This window comes from Molothrus ater, chromosome 3, assembly GCF_012460135.2.
Source record: "Molothrus ater isolate BHLD 08-10-18 breed brown headed cowbird chromosome 3, BPBGC_Mater_1.1, whole genome shotgun sequence".
Lineage (NCBI taxonomy): Eukaryota > Metazoa > Chordata > Aves > Passeriformes > Icteridae > Molothrus > Molothrus ater.
In genome coordinates, this window is record NC_050480.2 from 36198891 (window position 1) to 36212865 (window position 13975).

Below are 13975 nucleotides of genomic sequence, written 5' to 3' on the forward strand. Positions count from 1 at the left end.
CTTGGAAAACTGAAATAGAATGGAAAAAACAGCTGGTGAAAAGGTTGGATTCATTTTTCAGGAAACTAATATATTGCCAACAGAGCACTTTAGAAATCTTATCTTGAAGAACTGGAAAAATACCTGAACACTTGTTGTTTTGCAATGAAGTAAAAAGTCCGTGGAAGTTCTTGGAAAGTCCCTATATTATTAAAATTAAATGTTTATGAGCTTGCAGAAACTAGTACTTGTATATTGATAGATCAAATCCTATAATCACATGCTTAGGGGACTTGAAGCACTTTTCCCTTGCCTTCATCATGATTTAAGATAAATTTTGAAGGTATATTCTTCCCTCCTACATTTGTCCCTAAAATACAGTAAGAAATTTGTTTTCTCTGCATATTATATATTTATTTAACTCCTTTTAAGTAATAAAATAGCTTCATTAATAAGAAATGCTGTTTAATCTTACTCACTAAGTCAACAATCATCTTTCAAAGAAGTTCTTTTGTGATGATCATAGTGAGAAATAAATATATCTCCAGAAACTGGGCTGGGTTGCTGTTTGGACACTGATTATGTGTTTGAGAAGTGTGGCTCTGTAAACTGGCGTTCTGGTAAATTCCACGCAAAAGCACAAAATGAGTTGGGCTGATTTCTTCTGCTGCTATACTGCTAGCTCACAGAAATCAGTGGGTCAGTTCTTAGAATAAGCAACTGGTTTTTCTCTGATTTTAAAAAAACATTGCAATAGTTTATTTAACAACAAAGCCTTGTTTTTTGTTTCTTTTACCTCTCATTCTTGCTAATCAAGTTATTATTGAAACAATCAACTATAAAGGAGGCAGTAAAATCTGGATATTGTATTTTTTCTTATGTGATATTAATAGTGGTTAATGTAGCTATAGCAGAAACAATTTGAACAGTATTTTCTGAGGTGTTAATAGGTAATTGATTGTAATTGATATTTCATAAGGAGAATAAAAACTGATGCCTGCATATTGAGTCAATTTGGAGGTCCATCAGTCAGATGGCACTCGCAGTGAAGCCTAGGATTTAACTTAACAGAATGTATCAAATTTTCACAATTGACATAAATTATATGTTCCAGTCTAAATTTACAGCATGATTTATTATGCGTATTAAAGCACTTACAGCATGAAAACATCTATCTAGGCAGGTATTACTAAATAACATTTAATGACTGACCACTAGGTCATTTTTAATTAAGAAGTTGCCTAAATAGTTTGGCAAATTCTAATTAGTATATAATTGATCTAGACAGCTTTCTTTGTTTAAATGCAGCAGAATGTTTTAAGGGTGCATGGTACTTATTGAAAGGCAAGTTGTTCTCTTTGCATCAGAAGGGGACAAATCTTTTCCACTTGGTTTTGTTACTTAGTAATTTAAACAAAGTCAGTCAGTTTTTGATAAGCATCAAGGTGGCATTTCAGAGCTAACTGTAGAAGTCCCCCTTCAGAAATTTCTCTCTCCACAGTGCTTAGGCCTGTAGTCAGCAACTGAGATTGCTTGTGGCCTCCAGCACCAGCCACTTGGGACAGGGTGGGGGGGGATGAGATGGGCTGCAGTGCATCTCTAGCCACAAGTTTATTCTGAATAGTTCAGTGAAGTTACCAGGGCTGTGGTGGTCTGGCTAGAAATCCCTGCTTCTAGACATTCCTATTCTTGGTCCAATTTTTATAAGAACCTTCTGCATATCATGACTGTCTTAGCTGAAAGCAGTTGCGTATTTAGTTTTTCATGCCTTGTTATGCGTTGTATTAAAAATTGTGAAATTATATGTTGCTTTCTTCTAGTGCATGTAATGTGACTGAAAATTGGACTTGTTCATTGTTTTTTGAGTCATATTAATTAATATAATAAAAAAAATTACCTACCAAATTAGTAATATATCAAACTCAATGATACAAGTGAGGTACATTGTTTCAGAAGAGGGTTTATTTTTTTAATTTTTACTAAATCACTTAACATTCTTCAGCCTTGTTTATGAAAATTTTAAATGCCTTTTTTAGTTACTCCAGCATTAAATAGTAATAAAATCAAACCCTGGTCCCATTTTGATAGTGGAACCTATAATTTCCAAGCTGTCAGTTCTCCTGAAAAGAAATTTGACTGCATTATTTACATCAATAGTAGCAGTGGTTTCTTTCAAAAAAGGCTAATTTTTTTGCATTTACATTGTTCAAAAGTCTTGCAGTAACCCCTGACCTTTTTTAATTCACAGACTGCTTTTCTTGAGTAAAAATGTTTTCTTTAAAATGAATAGATAGATTTAAATAATGTAATATTAGAAGATTGTAGAACACAATAATAAACGTGTATGTTTGGTTGTAGAATTTTAAGATAGTACTTAAATGTGGTTAAAGTTTCCAAGCAGCAATGATTTTGATACACATAAATTCAATGTGCTAAGCCTGGAAATGAAAGAATGAATTTAATTTTATAGGAATGTTTCAAATTCCTGCATTCTGTGACCAAATATGGGCATTGCTCACTATCCGAAAAGGGTGGGCAGTGGCCTTGCTCCGTGTGTCCAGATGACTTACTAGTCTGGAGGCAGAGAAGACAGCTTTACACCACCTCAGCATTTCTGCATTAGGCCAGCTGGGCCTGGGTGGTCTGAGAAGCTGTTGTAATGGTTAACACAGCCAAAACACAGCGAACTTCTCTTCCTAAATTGCCTTAGGAAGCTGCCAAAGGGAAACGCTGCAGAGCTGATGCTCCAGCCATCAGCTTTTGTAGGGTGCTCTGTAGCAGAGCAGCTCTCTGCTGATCATCAGTCCTTCTGCACCACTTTGCTTGGCTGTAGCAGCCATCACCTTCAGGTTGTGTTGGCCTGTTAATGTGTACAACAGAAGCAGGTTGTGGGGCATTTCCATATTTGCTTGCTATTTCAGTAAAAGGGGAAATTAAAGGAGCTTTATGGTGTAGTAAATAAGCCGGCATGCTTTACAGTAACCAAGCAAGGCATATTCTTTCAACAGTAAGTGACAGGTACAGATCTCATTTTAAGCAGGCACAGGAATTTTTCCTAGGATTGGATGTTTACACTTAGCATGGTTTGTTATTCTTGGATAGAGGTTACTCAGGCTGCGTTAAATGTCATTAATCCTGGAATAAAGCTGAAATGATTCACTTCCTGGATGTGATTGAATTAGGTATAACATTGCTCAAGGAAATGTGCTTGTAGTTGCTTGTAGGTTTCCAGTAAAGAACCAAAGTACTGTTGGACAGCAGCTAGTGCAGTCACAAACACTGTTTTAATCTAATTTAAAAGCCAGTGTAGAATTGGAGAATGCAAGCAGAATATTGGAAGTTAAGACCCTCTGCAGCATATCTTCCCCTCCAGCAGAGAGTTCTGTGCATTGTCATTCAGTTGAGAAAGAGATTCTACTACATTGTACTTTTCTGTACGTAAATATCTCTACATCAGTGAGAGGGAAACCTTTCATTAGGTGTGAAAATATTTGTCACTGAAATTTAAGTGCCTTAGGACAGAATTTGAAGTTTTGATTGATGCATTTCTTTTTTGGTCACCGCAATTCCCCAGCGTGCAGTGTATGTAAGAGAGCTGAACAAGTACATCCATACTTGAGGAAATACAGGTGGAGATGTTGAAAAATCACTGGGGTTTTGGTCTTTAGGCAAGCAAGAACTGCTTAGAGAAAAGTAACAGATAAGGGTCAGGTTGTTTTTCAGAAGTTTCCTGCAAGTTTTTATTTCTTCTGGAGTATTTAGTCCTTCTCTAAATCACAGTTATTAGAAAAATATAGGTGATGTTAACTGTTGTCTGCACTTAGACTGAACGAAATTTAGTTTAGTATTGTGATACTCAGCCCATGCAAATGTCTATATGTGGTCATGAGTAAAAGCAGTTCTTCATCTGATTGTTTTAAATATATGTGGACCAAGATTCTAGTAAAGTGCCTTGGGGTATTTCTAGTATGAAACCTTGATGATTGCCTTACACTGGACAAAAATCCAAATAAAATTTCTTTATGAACATTCATAGAAAGCAAGCAGGAAAGACATGATCAAAGTAAAATTTTGTTTTCTTATCTGGCTTATCCATTCATTTCCATCTTTTATCTTCTAATAATGGATGTAAAGTTCTTTGAAGGTGAATCTCTTTTTGAACTTACTAAAGCTATATAATTATCATGGTTTATAACAAGTTCAATGTTACCTGTGTGCTTACTTGTTTAAATGAACACCATCTTATATTGTTCCCACCTTCCTGCTTTGCTTGGATGGTTCTGAGGCTTTTTTTTTCTTCTTGGTTTTTTTTTTTAATTCACGAAGATAGTACTGTGTTCATAGTTGTACTCGCCACATAAGCAGGCAGGCATGCAGTTAGAAAATGGCTGTTATAGCTTGCTTTTTTTCACCAGGAAATTCAGTGGCAGTGAGTCATTAACACATTGCATTTTCTGAGAGCAGGCTGACCTAACACCCAGAAGACCTATAAAAATGTGTGGGAAGGTATCGAACACCAACTGTTGTTGTTGTTGAGAGCCTGTTTTAAATTCTCCTTAGTGGGGCAGATTAGCAGCAGTTTGGTTACAATGTCTGGGTTATTTGAAGCTGGGAGCATGGTGGTGGCTCTGGAGAGCATGGTGGCTGACCTCACCAGTATATCAAGCTGTGCTTAGAAAAGGGTATAGGAGGAGCTGAGCCACAGCAGCCTCAGCTGTGTGTGTACAGTGCTGTGTACAGTGTACAGTGCTGCAGCATCACTGTTAAGACCTTGGTTGTGACAAAGCTTCTGTGTATTTGGGTGACCTTGTGAGAGCAGTCACCAACAGGGCCGCTGGGATGGCATCTGGCTTCCACTGCCATCTCAACTGATGGTAAGGATGAGTCAGACTTTCATGGGCATGGACTACTAAATCCAGGGACACAGTGTGCCAAGGACCAGTTCCACATATTTGGCATGGATAATACTAAAGGGTAACAGCAAAGAGTCAGGCTGTCAGTCAGTGCAGAATTGACAATGCTTCTTTTATGCCTCTGGGGCTATACCCATTTATTACCTTTGAGAAAGGGTCAAGTCATTCATGTTATCAAACACCAACTGTTAAAAAATCAATTATTTATTTACCAGTTCTGTATAAATTATAAATGACAGTGCTTACTGAGAGAGTTCTTTATGGAGCTATGTGAGATGCTGTGTGAAATATCTCCTGGTTTAAATTCTCTTTTTTTTGTATCACTGGAACAGAGGCTTTTTACCAATGGAACTGAATTGCTCTCTTGCTCTCTTTTTCTCAAAAACTGAAAGTCTATATTGAGTTGGTCTTTGGAAAGTTATATGTGTAGTTTTATAGTACTACTACCTAGCCCCTTAGTAGTTCCTCTGTGTAGATGGAGGCATTTGATCAAATTACTCCTCAAGCGTGCCATCATGTTTGAGGAGTAATTTGAGTTTGTACTTCTGCACAAGACATTATTCAGACATTTTTCTCTAGTTTTTACAATGGAGCACATGAATTCTTATTCCTATGCTAATGTAAAATTGAAATATTTTTAATGTCAATATATAAGAAATAGAGGGCTAAAAAAAAAGTCTGCTAATATTGAATCAGATTTCCTTTCAAGCTGCTTGAACAAGTTGATTCCAATGCAATTTGCACAGCTGGGCAGGCCAACAGGTGGTAGGAAACATTTTGGATAGGTGGCCTTTTACCACAGTTTGAAAAGGATAGTAAATCCAAGAGGATTTTTTTTTTTCAGCTCAAGGTGTTAAATCAACACTATTCCTATGTGTATGTATGTTTCTTTTGAAAATTTGAGGTTTGGTTTTTTTTTTTTTATCATCAGCTTCTGGCTTGTTTCTGTGGAATCCCTAGACAAGCTTGTGTAATTTAGCATAGAGCATCAGCTCAGTTATTCTATGAGCTCATTGAGTAGACATGACCGGGAAAAGAGGCATTAAAATGCACTATAATTAAGTTATGCTGAGGCACTGGCACATGCACGATGAAGTTAACTTTAAAAATTGTACAAATTTAGCAAAAGGAATATCTGTATCAGTAACTTAGAAGAAATTTTAGTTGATATTTACATATATATAAGCTGGTACTTAAATGTAGCAGTGTCCACATTAAATAGCAATAGCAGAATTATGTTTTTAGTACAAGACATACAAGAACAGTTCATCTGTAAAGAGATTGAATGCTGAGGCCATAATGACAGCATCTGTGAATGTTTCCTGCAGAATAGTTGAATCATTTGGAAAGAAGGATGACTGTGTATTCATGAATTATAGGAAGATCCCATGTATCCACAAATTAGCCACTCCAGGAAATAATGCCTTGAAACATTTATACTTCTAATATTCAAATAATAAAGTTTATCCCTATATAGATTTTTTAAACATTCCTTAAAAGGAAGGTGGATATATATGAGTAAATTGTATTATCTAATAAGTGAAGAATGCATCATTAATCATTTTTAACATTCAAAATACAAATGCACTTATGTTAAGCCATGTAATTACTTACCTTGCTTAAAAATATGTAGAAGGGTAGAATTATTCTCCTAGATAGAAAAAGTGCCGTCCATTTCATGTTAACATATATGTGAACAGCAATGTATTTTAACAGTTAACAAAGAGACTTAGATTTTACAGTTCTTATTTTCAGTAAAAAGACTAAGTCAAATTGTCATTATTTAAAATAAGCTGTCTTCCTTACTGATGTAAAACTTAAATTCTGTTTTCATGAGATAAAGCATTTATGCTAATTCTAATTCCAGAAAAAGTCATCAAAACAGTGATACATTATGTATGTTCCTTGGCAGACAGCTTCCATTTTCCCCCAGTCATATATGTTAGTTTTCCTGTAAAGAAAAACATATCATGAGAATTTGGAAAGGGAGAAAGTTGTTTGAAATTGTCTGGGTATTACAATGTAGGAAGTAGAGAAATTATTTTCATTATGTGTATCAATTTCTCCTGTGTTTTTCCTCTTCCTCCAAAATCTGTATGTGGTTTTTGTTCATAAGTGTATGTGTAATTTATGTATTTTGTAATTGTGTTGAGGATTTTCATTTTGAAATGAACCTAGATAATGACATTTTTCCTGTACTCAGAGTAAAGGATACTATCTCTTCCTCTCGCTTATTTCTGACATCAGAGAAAATGCTTTATCAAAGCAAGTAGAATAATTTTGTGGTTTAGCATTTGAAGACTGATCTGACAACCCAAATTGCAAACAGAGAGAAAATTCAATAGAAGGTTCTTGAGTGTTCCAGTATTTTCTTTGTAATAGCTTCTAGATATTTCAGAATATTTTGTTCCATCCGGTCCTAGTTGAGCCTAATTTTGGAAAATAGCACATTAGTAATATGTCCTTTGCTCCCAACAACTTTACAGCAGCATCACTGTGTTTCTATTTAGGGATGTTTCAATAATATCTTTAGTTTGCTAACTGTTAAGATTTAAGTTAATTTCTTTAATAATCACAAATTATAAAGGTAGTGATAATAATAGTGATAATCTTTCTTCTGGGATCAGTTGGGACTGTGTAGATGCCTTCGATCATATTTTGAGATTTCAGGGTAAAAGAAAGAACCTAGTCAGATGAAGAAACTTCATGAAATTCAAGTACATCTGAAAATGTCTAGGTTGATAAATATTCTGCATTAATGCAATCCTCAAATAAGATCCTCCTTTTCTTATATGGGATGTCATCCTGCTTAAACATTGGACAGGACAAAAAGTAGACTACTGTACAAAAATATTTCAGCTGTTTTTTCTGCTCTTTTCTTATTGCATTCTCCTCTTTAAATAGTCCACTCCCTCTGAGGTCAGAAAGCCATATAGTCTGGGAATTTCACTTGAAAATTCCTTTGAGGCAGAGCTGATCCTTTGTAATTCATGTGGTTTCCATCACATTTCATCCATAGTCCTAGGATATAAATTATTACTCCTTGTCACATGTAGCTAAGTGCATAGAAGTGAAGTTTATCCAGGTGGTGTCAAGATATTATATTAGGTAGAGCACTGGAAGAGCTGAGGGATAAGCTCAGCACAGTATTTGGGAAAAAAATGTGCCTGATATGGCAACTGCCACAGTCTGCTGTACTATACACTCTTGTGTCATGGGACAGGTAGCCAGACTTATGGAGAAAAATGAAGAAGAAAGAATCTTTCTGTAGGTTTCCAAATGCAAACTTTGGCACATCTGTTACATTTTGTATATTCAACCTCTTACCCTGAGTGATGGTGTTGAATTACAAAGCAACATACAATGAGGTCAAATATAATGAGGTTGGTATTATAAAAGCTAAAAGGAAATATAATAAATATTATATATTTTAGATAAATTATCACTAATATCTTATTTTTAAAGAACTTGCTGGAATTTCTGACTTCCACATGAAGTTTGTTTACCCAGCAGGGTAGGTGTTTTTTCCTAGCCTTGAGGATAGAGAGTAAAAGTCTGATGGAAAAATAATAGATGTAAATATTTTAAGGTAGGTCTATTTCAATCTACTCTCTCAGTTTTTTTTGAAAGAAGAGATCGCCATTTATGACACAGATAATTGTGAATTAGAGGATTTTTAAAAATTTTGTTACTGTTTTGACATTTGGATTATCAGTGCAAACTATGTTGTTGCTGTCTCCTGAAATAAAAACCTAGTTTGGCTGACTTATGGTTCCAGATGGTATCCAGATGATTATTAGACAGGTCCTGTTTTAAGAGTAAGTAAACTACAAATGCAGCCATGAGTGTGATATAGACCTGAGGCCGAATGCTTGGGGAATGGGAGGATTATTCAGTCAGACCCTGAAAGCAACACTTGCACAGGTGGCCTAGTAACAGCAAACTTTATTAAAGCAGTTCACAGAATTACAGAACACATAGAGATGGAAGGGAGCCACAAGGATCATAGAGTCAAGCTCCTGCCCTGCACAGCAGCATCCCCAGGAATCACACCAGGTGCCCAAGAGTGTTCTTCAGACACTTCTTGAATTCTGAAAAGCTGGTGCTGTGACCACTTCCCTGGGGAGCCTGTTCCAGTGCCAAACCACCCTCTGGGTGAAGAATCTTTCCTAATATCCAACTTAACAACTTATCCCCGACACAGCTTCAGTCCATTCCCTTGGGTCCTGTCACTGGTTCACCACAGAGCAGAGATCAGTGCCTGCCCCTCCTGTTCCCCTCACAAGGAAGCTGTAACTGCACTGAGGTCTGCCCTCTGGTCTCCTCCAGGCTGAACAGACCAAGTGACCTCAGCTGCTCCTCATACAACTACTCCTCAAGGCTCTTCACCATCTTTTCTGCCCTCCTTTGGACACTCTCTAACAGTTCAATGTCCTTTTTACATTGTGGCACCCAAAACTGCCCCCAGCGCTCGAGGTGAGGCTGCCCCAGCTCAGAGCAGAGCAGGACAATGCCCTCCCTTGCCTGGCTGGTGATGCTGTGCCTGATGCTCCCGAGGACAGGGCTGGCCCTCCTGGCTGCCAGGGCACTGCTGGCTCATGTTCGACATAATTCTTAAGAAGTTGTGTTGCTGTTGCCACAGCTGCAATGCTTTCCATGCCAGGTGTGTTCTGTGCTCCCTGAAGCATGTTCTTGCCATCAAGTTCCTTTGGGCTACAGATATTTTTGCATTGTGTTTCTTTCAGCATAATGAACCACTGAGCACTCTTAAATATAAATACTAATAAAAACTGTATTAAATGTGGCAAGCAGTGTTCTACCCTTTATAAAATATACTAGATTGGTGAAACCTTATCTCTTTGAATGTTCTTGTGAGCTGTGTTGAGCTGTGCAAGCAATCATCTAGTCAGGAGAAGAAGGGTCGATAAGCCGGTCAAAGTGTATTTGTTTTTCTAATTCAGAGTACTTAAGAATGATGTATAAATATAACTGTTTCTGTTATGTTCTCAGCAGTGTTTTGAAGGGTTATAAATCACATGTCAGTATGGGGAAAAGTGTTGATTAGAGTGTTAACTTGTAAGTTATCCTTCATATATTTAAAAAAGAACTTCTGAAGAAAGAAAAATATTAGTACATGTTTCAGCATCTGATTTTTTTCAATTTTCCCACAGATATCAATGAGTGTCAGTTACAGGGAGTATGCCCTAATGGTGAGTGCTTGAATACCATGGGCAGCTACAGATGTACCTGCAAAGTGGGATTTGTGCCAGATCCTACCCTCTCAAGATGCATCCGTAAGTAATACTGCTAATCAAAGTACCAAATTAGATACTTAGTTACATTTCAGATGAAGATTTATTTGACTGGGCCCAATTATTCTCATCTGTCAGCTTTCTTTTTCTGTCCCCAACTCATGTTCTCAGTTTATTTGCTTTATTTACTCAGTCTCAGTGCTCCTGCCTCTTTTCTGTTTCTTTGTCCTGGAAACCTTGGTCTCTACCAGTGGCTGCCCAGGATCCTTTCTATCTTTTCCTGATTTTCTTGTCGCCAAATCTTCAAGGCCATCTCCAGCTCCCATGTATATTTTTCAGTAGCCTGGAGTTTCCACTTTTTTTTTCACTCCCCTCTCTGCTAGTTTCAGCCAAAATCATCTTTGTGTCCTGCTCTCCCCTTTCCACCTCTGCAGCTTTGATCTCAGTTGTTTCCATTAATAAAGATTTAGCCCAGGATGGTCTTTGGCACATTTTCCTTTTTATTAAGAAGAATTAAAAATGAAGAGATAATTAGGAGAAAGAAAAAGTTGTGAATGACCTGAATGCAAATATTTCCCTCTGTTAGTTAGCTTTTACTTTGGTTACAGTCAATGACCTCTGCTAGAAGAAAAAACAATGTAAAGAACAGCTAATTTTTTCACTTTTTTTGTGAAGAATATGTACAAGTGAAAAATAGCTATAGTCCTAAGTTTTTTCTCTGAGCTATCTTTACATTTATAAAATATAGTCTCAAGTCATAGGTGAGTTCTTGCTTTTTTTTTCCCCTACCTTAACTATCTTATGCTACTAGTTAATAACACTCCATTGCTGAGAGAGCTTCTCAGCAGTTTGAAGAACTTCATACTGCTTTGCAGTTGAACACCAGAAGAAAGGAGTTGGTTGTTGGGTTTTGGTTTTGCTTCCGCATGTCATGTTGAAAATCAAATGTCTGTATTTTTTGATTTATGTGAACGTGTTACCCAGAAGTGTTAATTTTATGTTAATGTGGATGCATAAATTAGAAAGCTGGATGGACCTTAGCTTTCTGTTACCTTATACTAATCACAGTTTGTGGTCTCTGGCTCTTCCATATTAAAACTAAGCATAACAAAATGTTGATGTGTAATTGTCTCTTTTATGAAAAAAAACCTCATATATGCTACTTAAAGCTTTTGCAGACTTATTGACACAGCCTGCTTATAGGTGGACATTCCTTTGGCTTTACAGCTTGACACAACTGTGTAGTGCCAGTGCCTGATCTTCAGCAGCTGTGTGCAAGTGAGAGTGACAATTCTCACTCTTTATTGTGGCAGCTTGGCAACTGCTGGTTTTGAATTTACTTGTTGTTGTTGTTTTTCTTTCAAATACTTCTTATCGTTGATCTAGAGTAAGCTGGAATTCGGAGCGTTTGATGCAAAATAAGCATTTTTAATGTTGTGATTCTCATCTGAGATAGGTGTTTGAAATAAAACTTCTTCTGACAGAATATTAATCTGTTTAAGTGGTTTTGGAAATCTAGTGGTGTTTCTCTGTTTTGCTTTTCATGTGAACAGTACCATCCTCTTTTCCACTTTCATTGCAGCTGATAACCCTGTAGTTGCTGAAGAGAAAGGACCCTGCTACCGGTTTGTTAGTGCAGGAAAGCAATGCATGCATCCTCTTTCTGTTCAGCTCAGCAAGCAGCTTTGCTGTTGCAGTGTTGGCAAAGCCTGGGGCCCACACTGTGAGAAGTGTCCACTCCCAGGAACAGGTAAGCACTTCCCACTAAAAATACAACCTCTTGGCCCCTGCCCCCTAATTTGTTATGCATGCTTCTACAAAAACCAAAACAACCACCAGAGTATATACTTTAGATAGAGGAAAAGTAACCCAAAATGTAGTTAATACTCTTCAGTTGTTAAAGGCTGTGGTGAAATGATGGCAGCTTTTGAGAATTCAGTTACAGAGCAACATGGGATGTAGTTTGTATTACACTTAGTAGGATATGCAAGGTAATGTCTCGGCTTTCTCATCTTCCTTCACATCTTTACCATCCATTTTGAGGAATGTGCTATTCCTTACTTGATACATAAAGCTCTCTTGTATTATCAGTGTTCCCTTGGAGCTCTGCTGTTATTTAAATATATAAAGAGTTCAAAAACATCAGTCTGTTTGGTCACCACTCTCACTTTGGCAGGTTATAGATTAAGATACCACATACCAATCACTGTTTTCAAGTACTTTTTATTCACTGATGTTGCTTAAAACTGAAATGCCCATCGAGTCTTCAATCAAAATCAATTTAATATTACCTTTTTTCCCAAATGTAATATCAAATTAGAAGCATCTGTTTTAGAAGCATCATTGCTTGTTGTAATATACATGATGTCCAGTCTCTTGAGTATTTTAGCCCAGGTATTTGTAGCGACAATCCACTGTGCTTATTTGAAGCTGCTGCTGCAGATGTCACTGTCATGATGCAGGTCATGTGTTTCTCTGAAGTATTTGTAAAGATTTACATTTTCAAACCAGCTAGCTTTGGGAAATCCAGAGCTACTATCAGAGATATTATGAGATATGATGAGCAGATTCCTTACTTTCTGAAGTTTGACTTACAGAAGTGAAAGTGACCAACAGTTTTGAGCATTTCAATAGATTTTTAAAGCCACTGTTTCCTGCATGACCATTGGGTCACTAGATCATTGATCAGGATTGAAAATCCAGTTCACTTTTGGATACATAATATTTCTATGGCTTTTTAATGGAGAAAAAAATCTATTCTTATGAGATGACTTGCAATTTAAATGCAGGTGTTTCCCATCTGTGAGAATATTGCATGAGGCTTTATGCCCAATAGTGTGTATAGTGGAGCACAGAATACATCCTTATATGACTGCTATATATTCACAAAAAATATATTGAGTATCATATGGAATTGGTTCTTTTAGTGATTTTTTTCTCAATGAAAAAAACTTTAGTAATCTCTTAGAAAATTCTGATGAGCTTTTCCCATTTAATGACTACATGCATGATTTAAAAACATGTTCCTTTCTGTAACAGGTTAAATTGATAATGTTTCAGAGTTTTCTATGAAAAATGTGTGAAAGTGAGATCCTCCAGAAGGGGGTAATGTATTTACTGCAGCATCCCATGTTAGTATAAAAGCGACTGAAATAAAAAGCTTCTAAAATATTCGTACAAAGTAAATAGTCTCCTAAAGAGACACTGAGAGGCCAGATTTGTATGCTCAGGTGTTGAGAGATCTTATCAGAGCTGTAGTAGCATAAGGCTCACATTTCTATTTTTCATTTGAGAGAATATGACCTGAAGCAAGATTTCCTATGTCCTAAGTATGCATCTGAAAGGACAGACATCAAATTTTCTGTCTTACTCTTTTGACCAGAATTCCCACCCTCAGTTGGGTATTATGGCAAGTTTTGATATTAGATGTCCCAGCAAAAAGTATTTCCTTATTCTGAATCCACTCAATTTAATTAGTTTCACCCTTCATATTTTCTATTACTAAGACACTATCAGAACACATTGTGCAGTTAATGCATACTGATTAATGTATAGTTTAACTCATCTCTGGAGAGCTTTTAGCTACTTTGTGCTTTTATTTTAGATACTAATTCATGTTAAAACCCTGATGTGTTCAAAATAGCATTTGTGAACATACCAATGCCCCACTTGGCAGATCCCTCAGGCTGCCATAAGAATTCCCACACAGGAGACTAAATCTTTTTTGTTTCATCCCAACATGGCTTTACCTAGAGCAATAAGGACAATGAAGCACTGCTCCCTCAAGACTCCTAAAGGTTTCCTGACCCTGACAGGATTATAACTATTCTC

The 13975-nt window shown here is 36.7% G+C and overlaps 1 protein-coding gene across 4 annotated transcripts in view; it reads left to right on the forward strand.

Moving 5' to 3' along the window:
* LTBP1 (latent transforming growth factor beta binding protein 1) overlaps positions 1–13975 on the forward strand; it is a 188412-nt gene that overhangs the window by 107426 nt on the left and 67011 nt on the right. For all 4 annotated transcript variants that reach the window (XM_036381048.1, XM_054514385.1, XM_036381049.2 and 1 more), the window contains 2 exons: positions 10064–10186; positions 11727–11894. In XM_036381048.1, coding sequence (XP_036236941.1) covers positions 10064–10186; positions 11727–11894 — 291 coding nt within the window. The remainder of the gene's footprint in view (positions 1–10063; positions 10187–11726; positions 11895–13975) is intronic.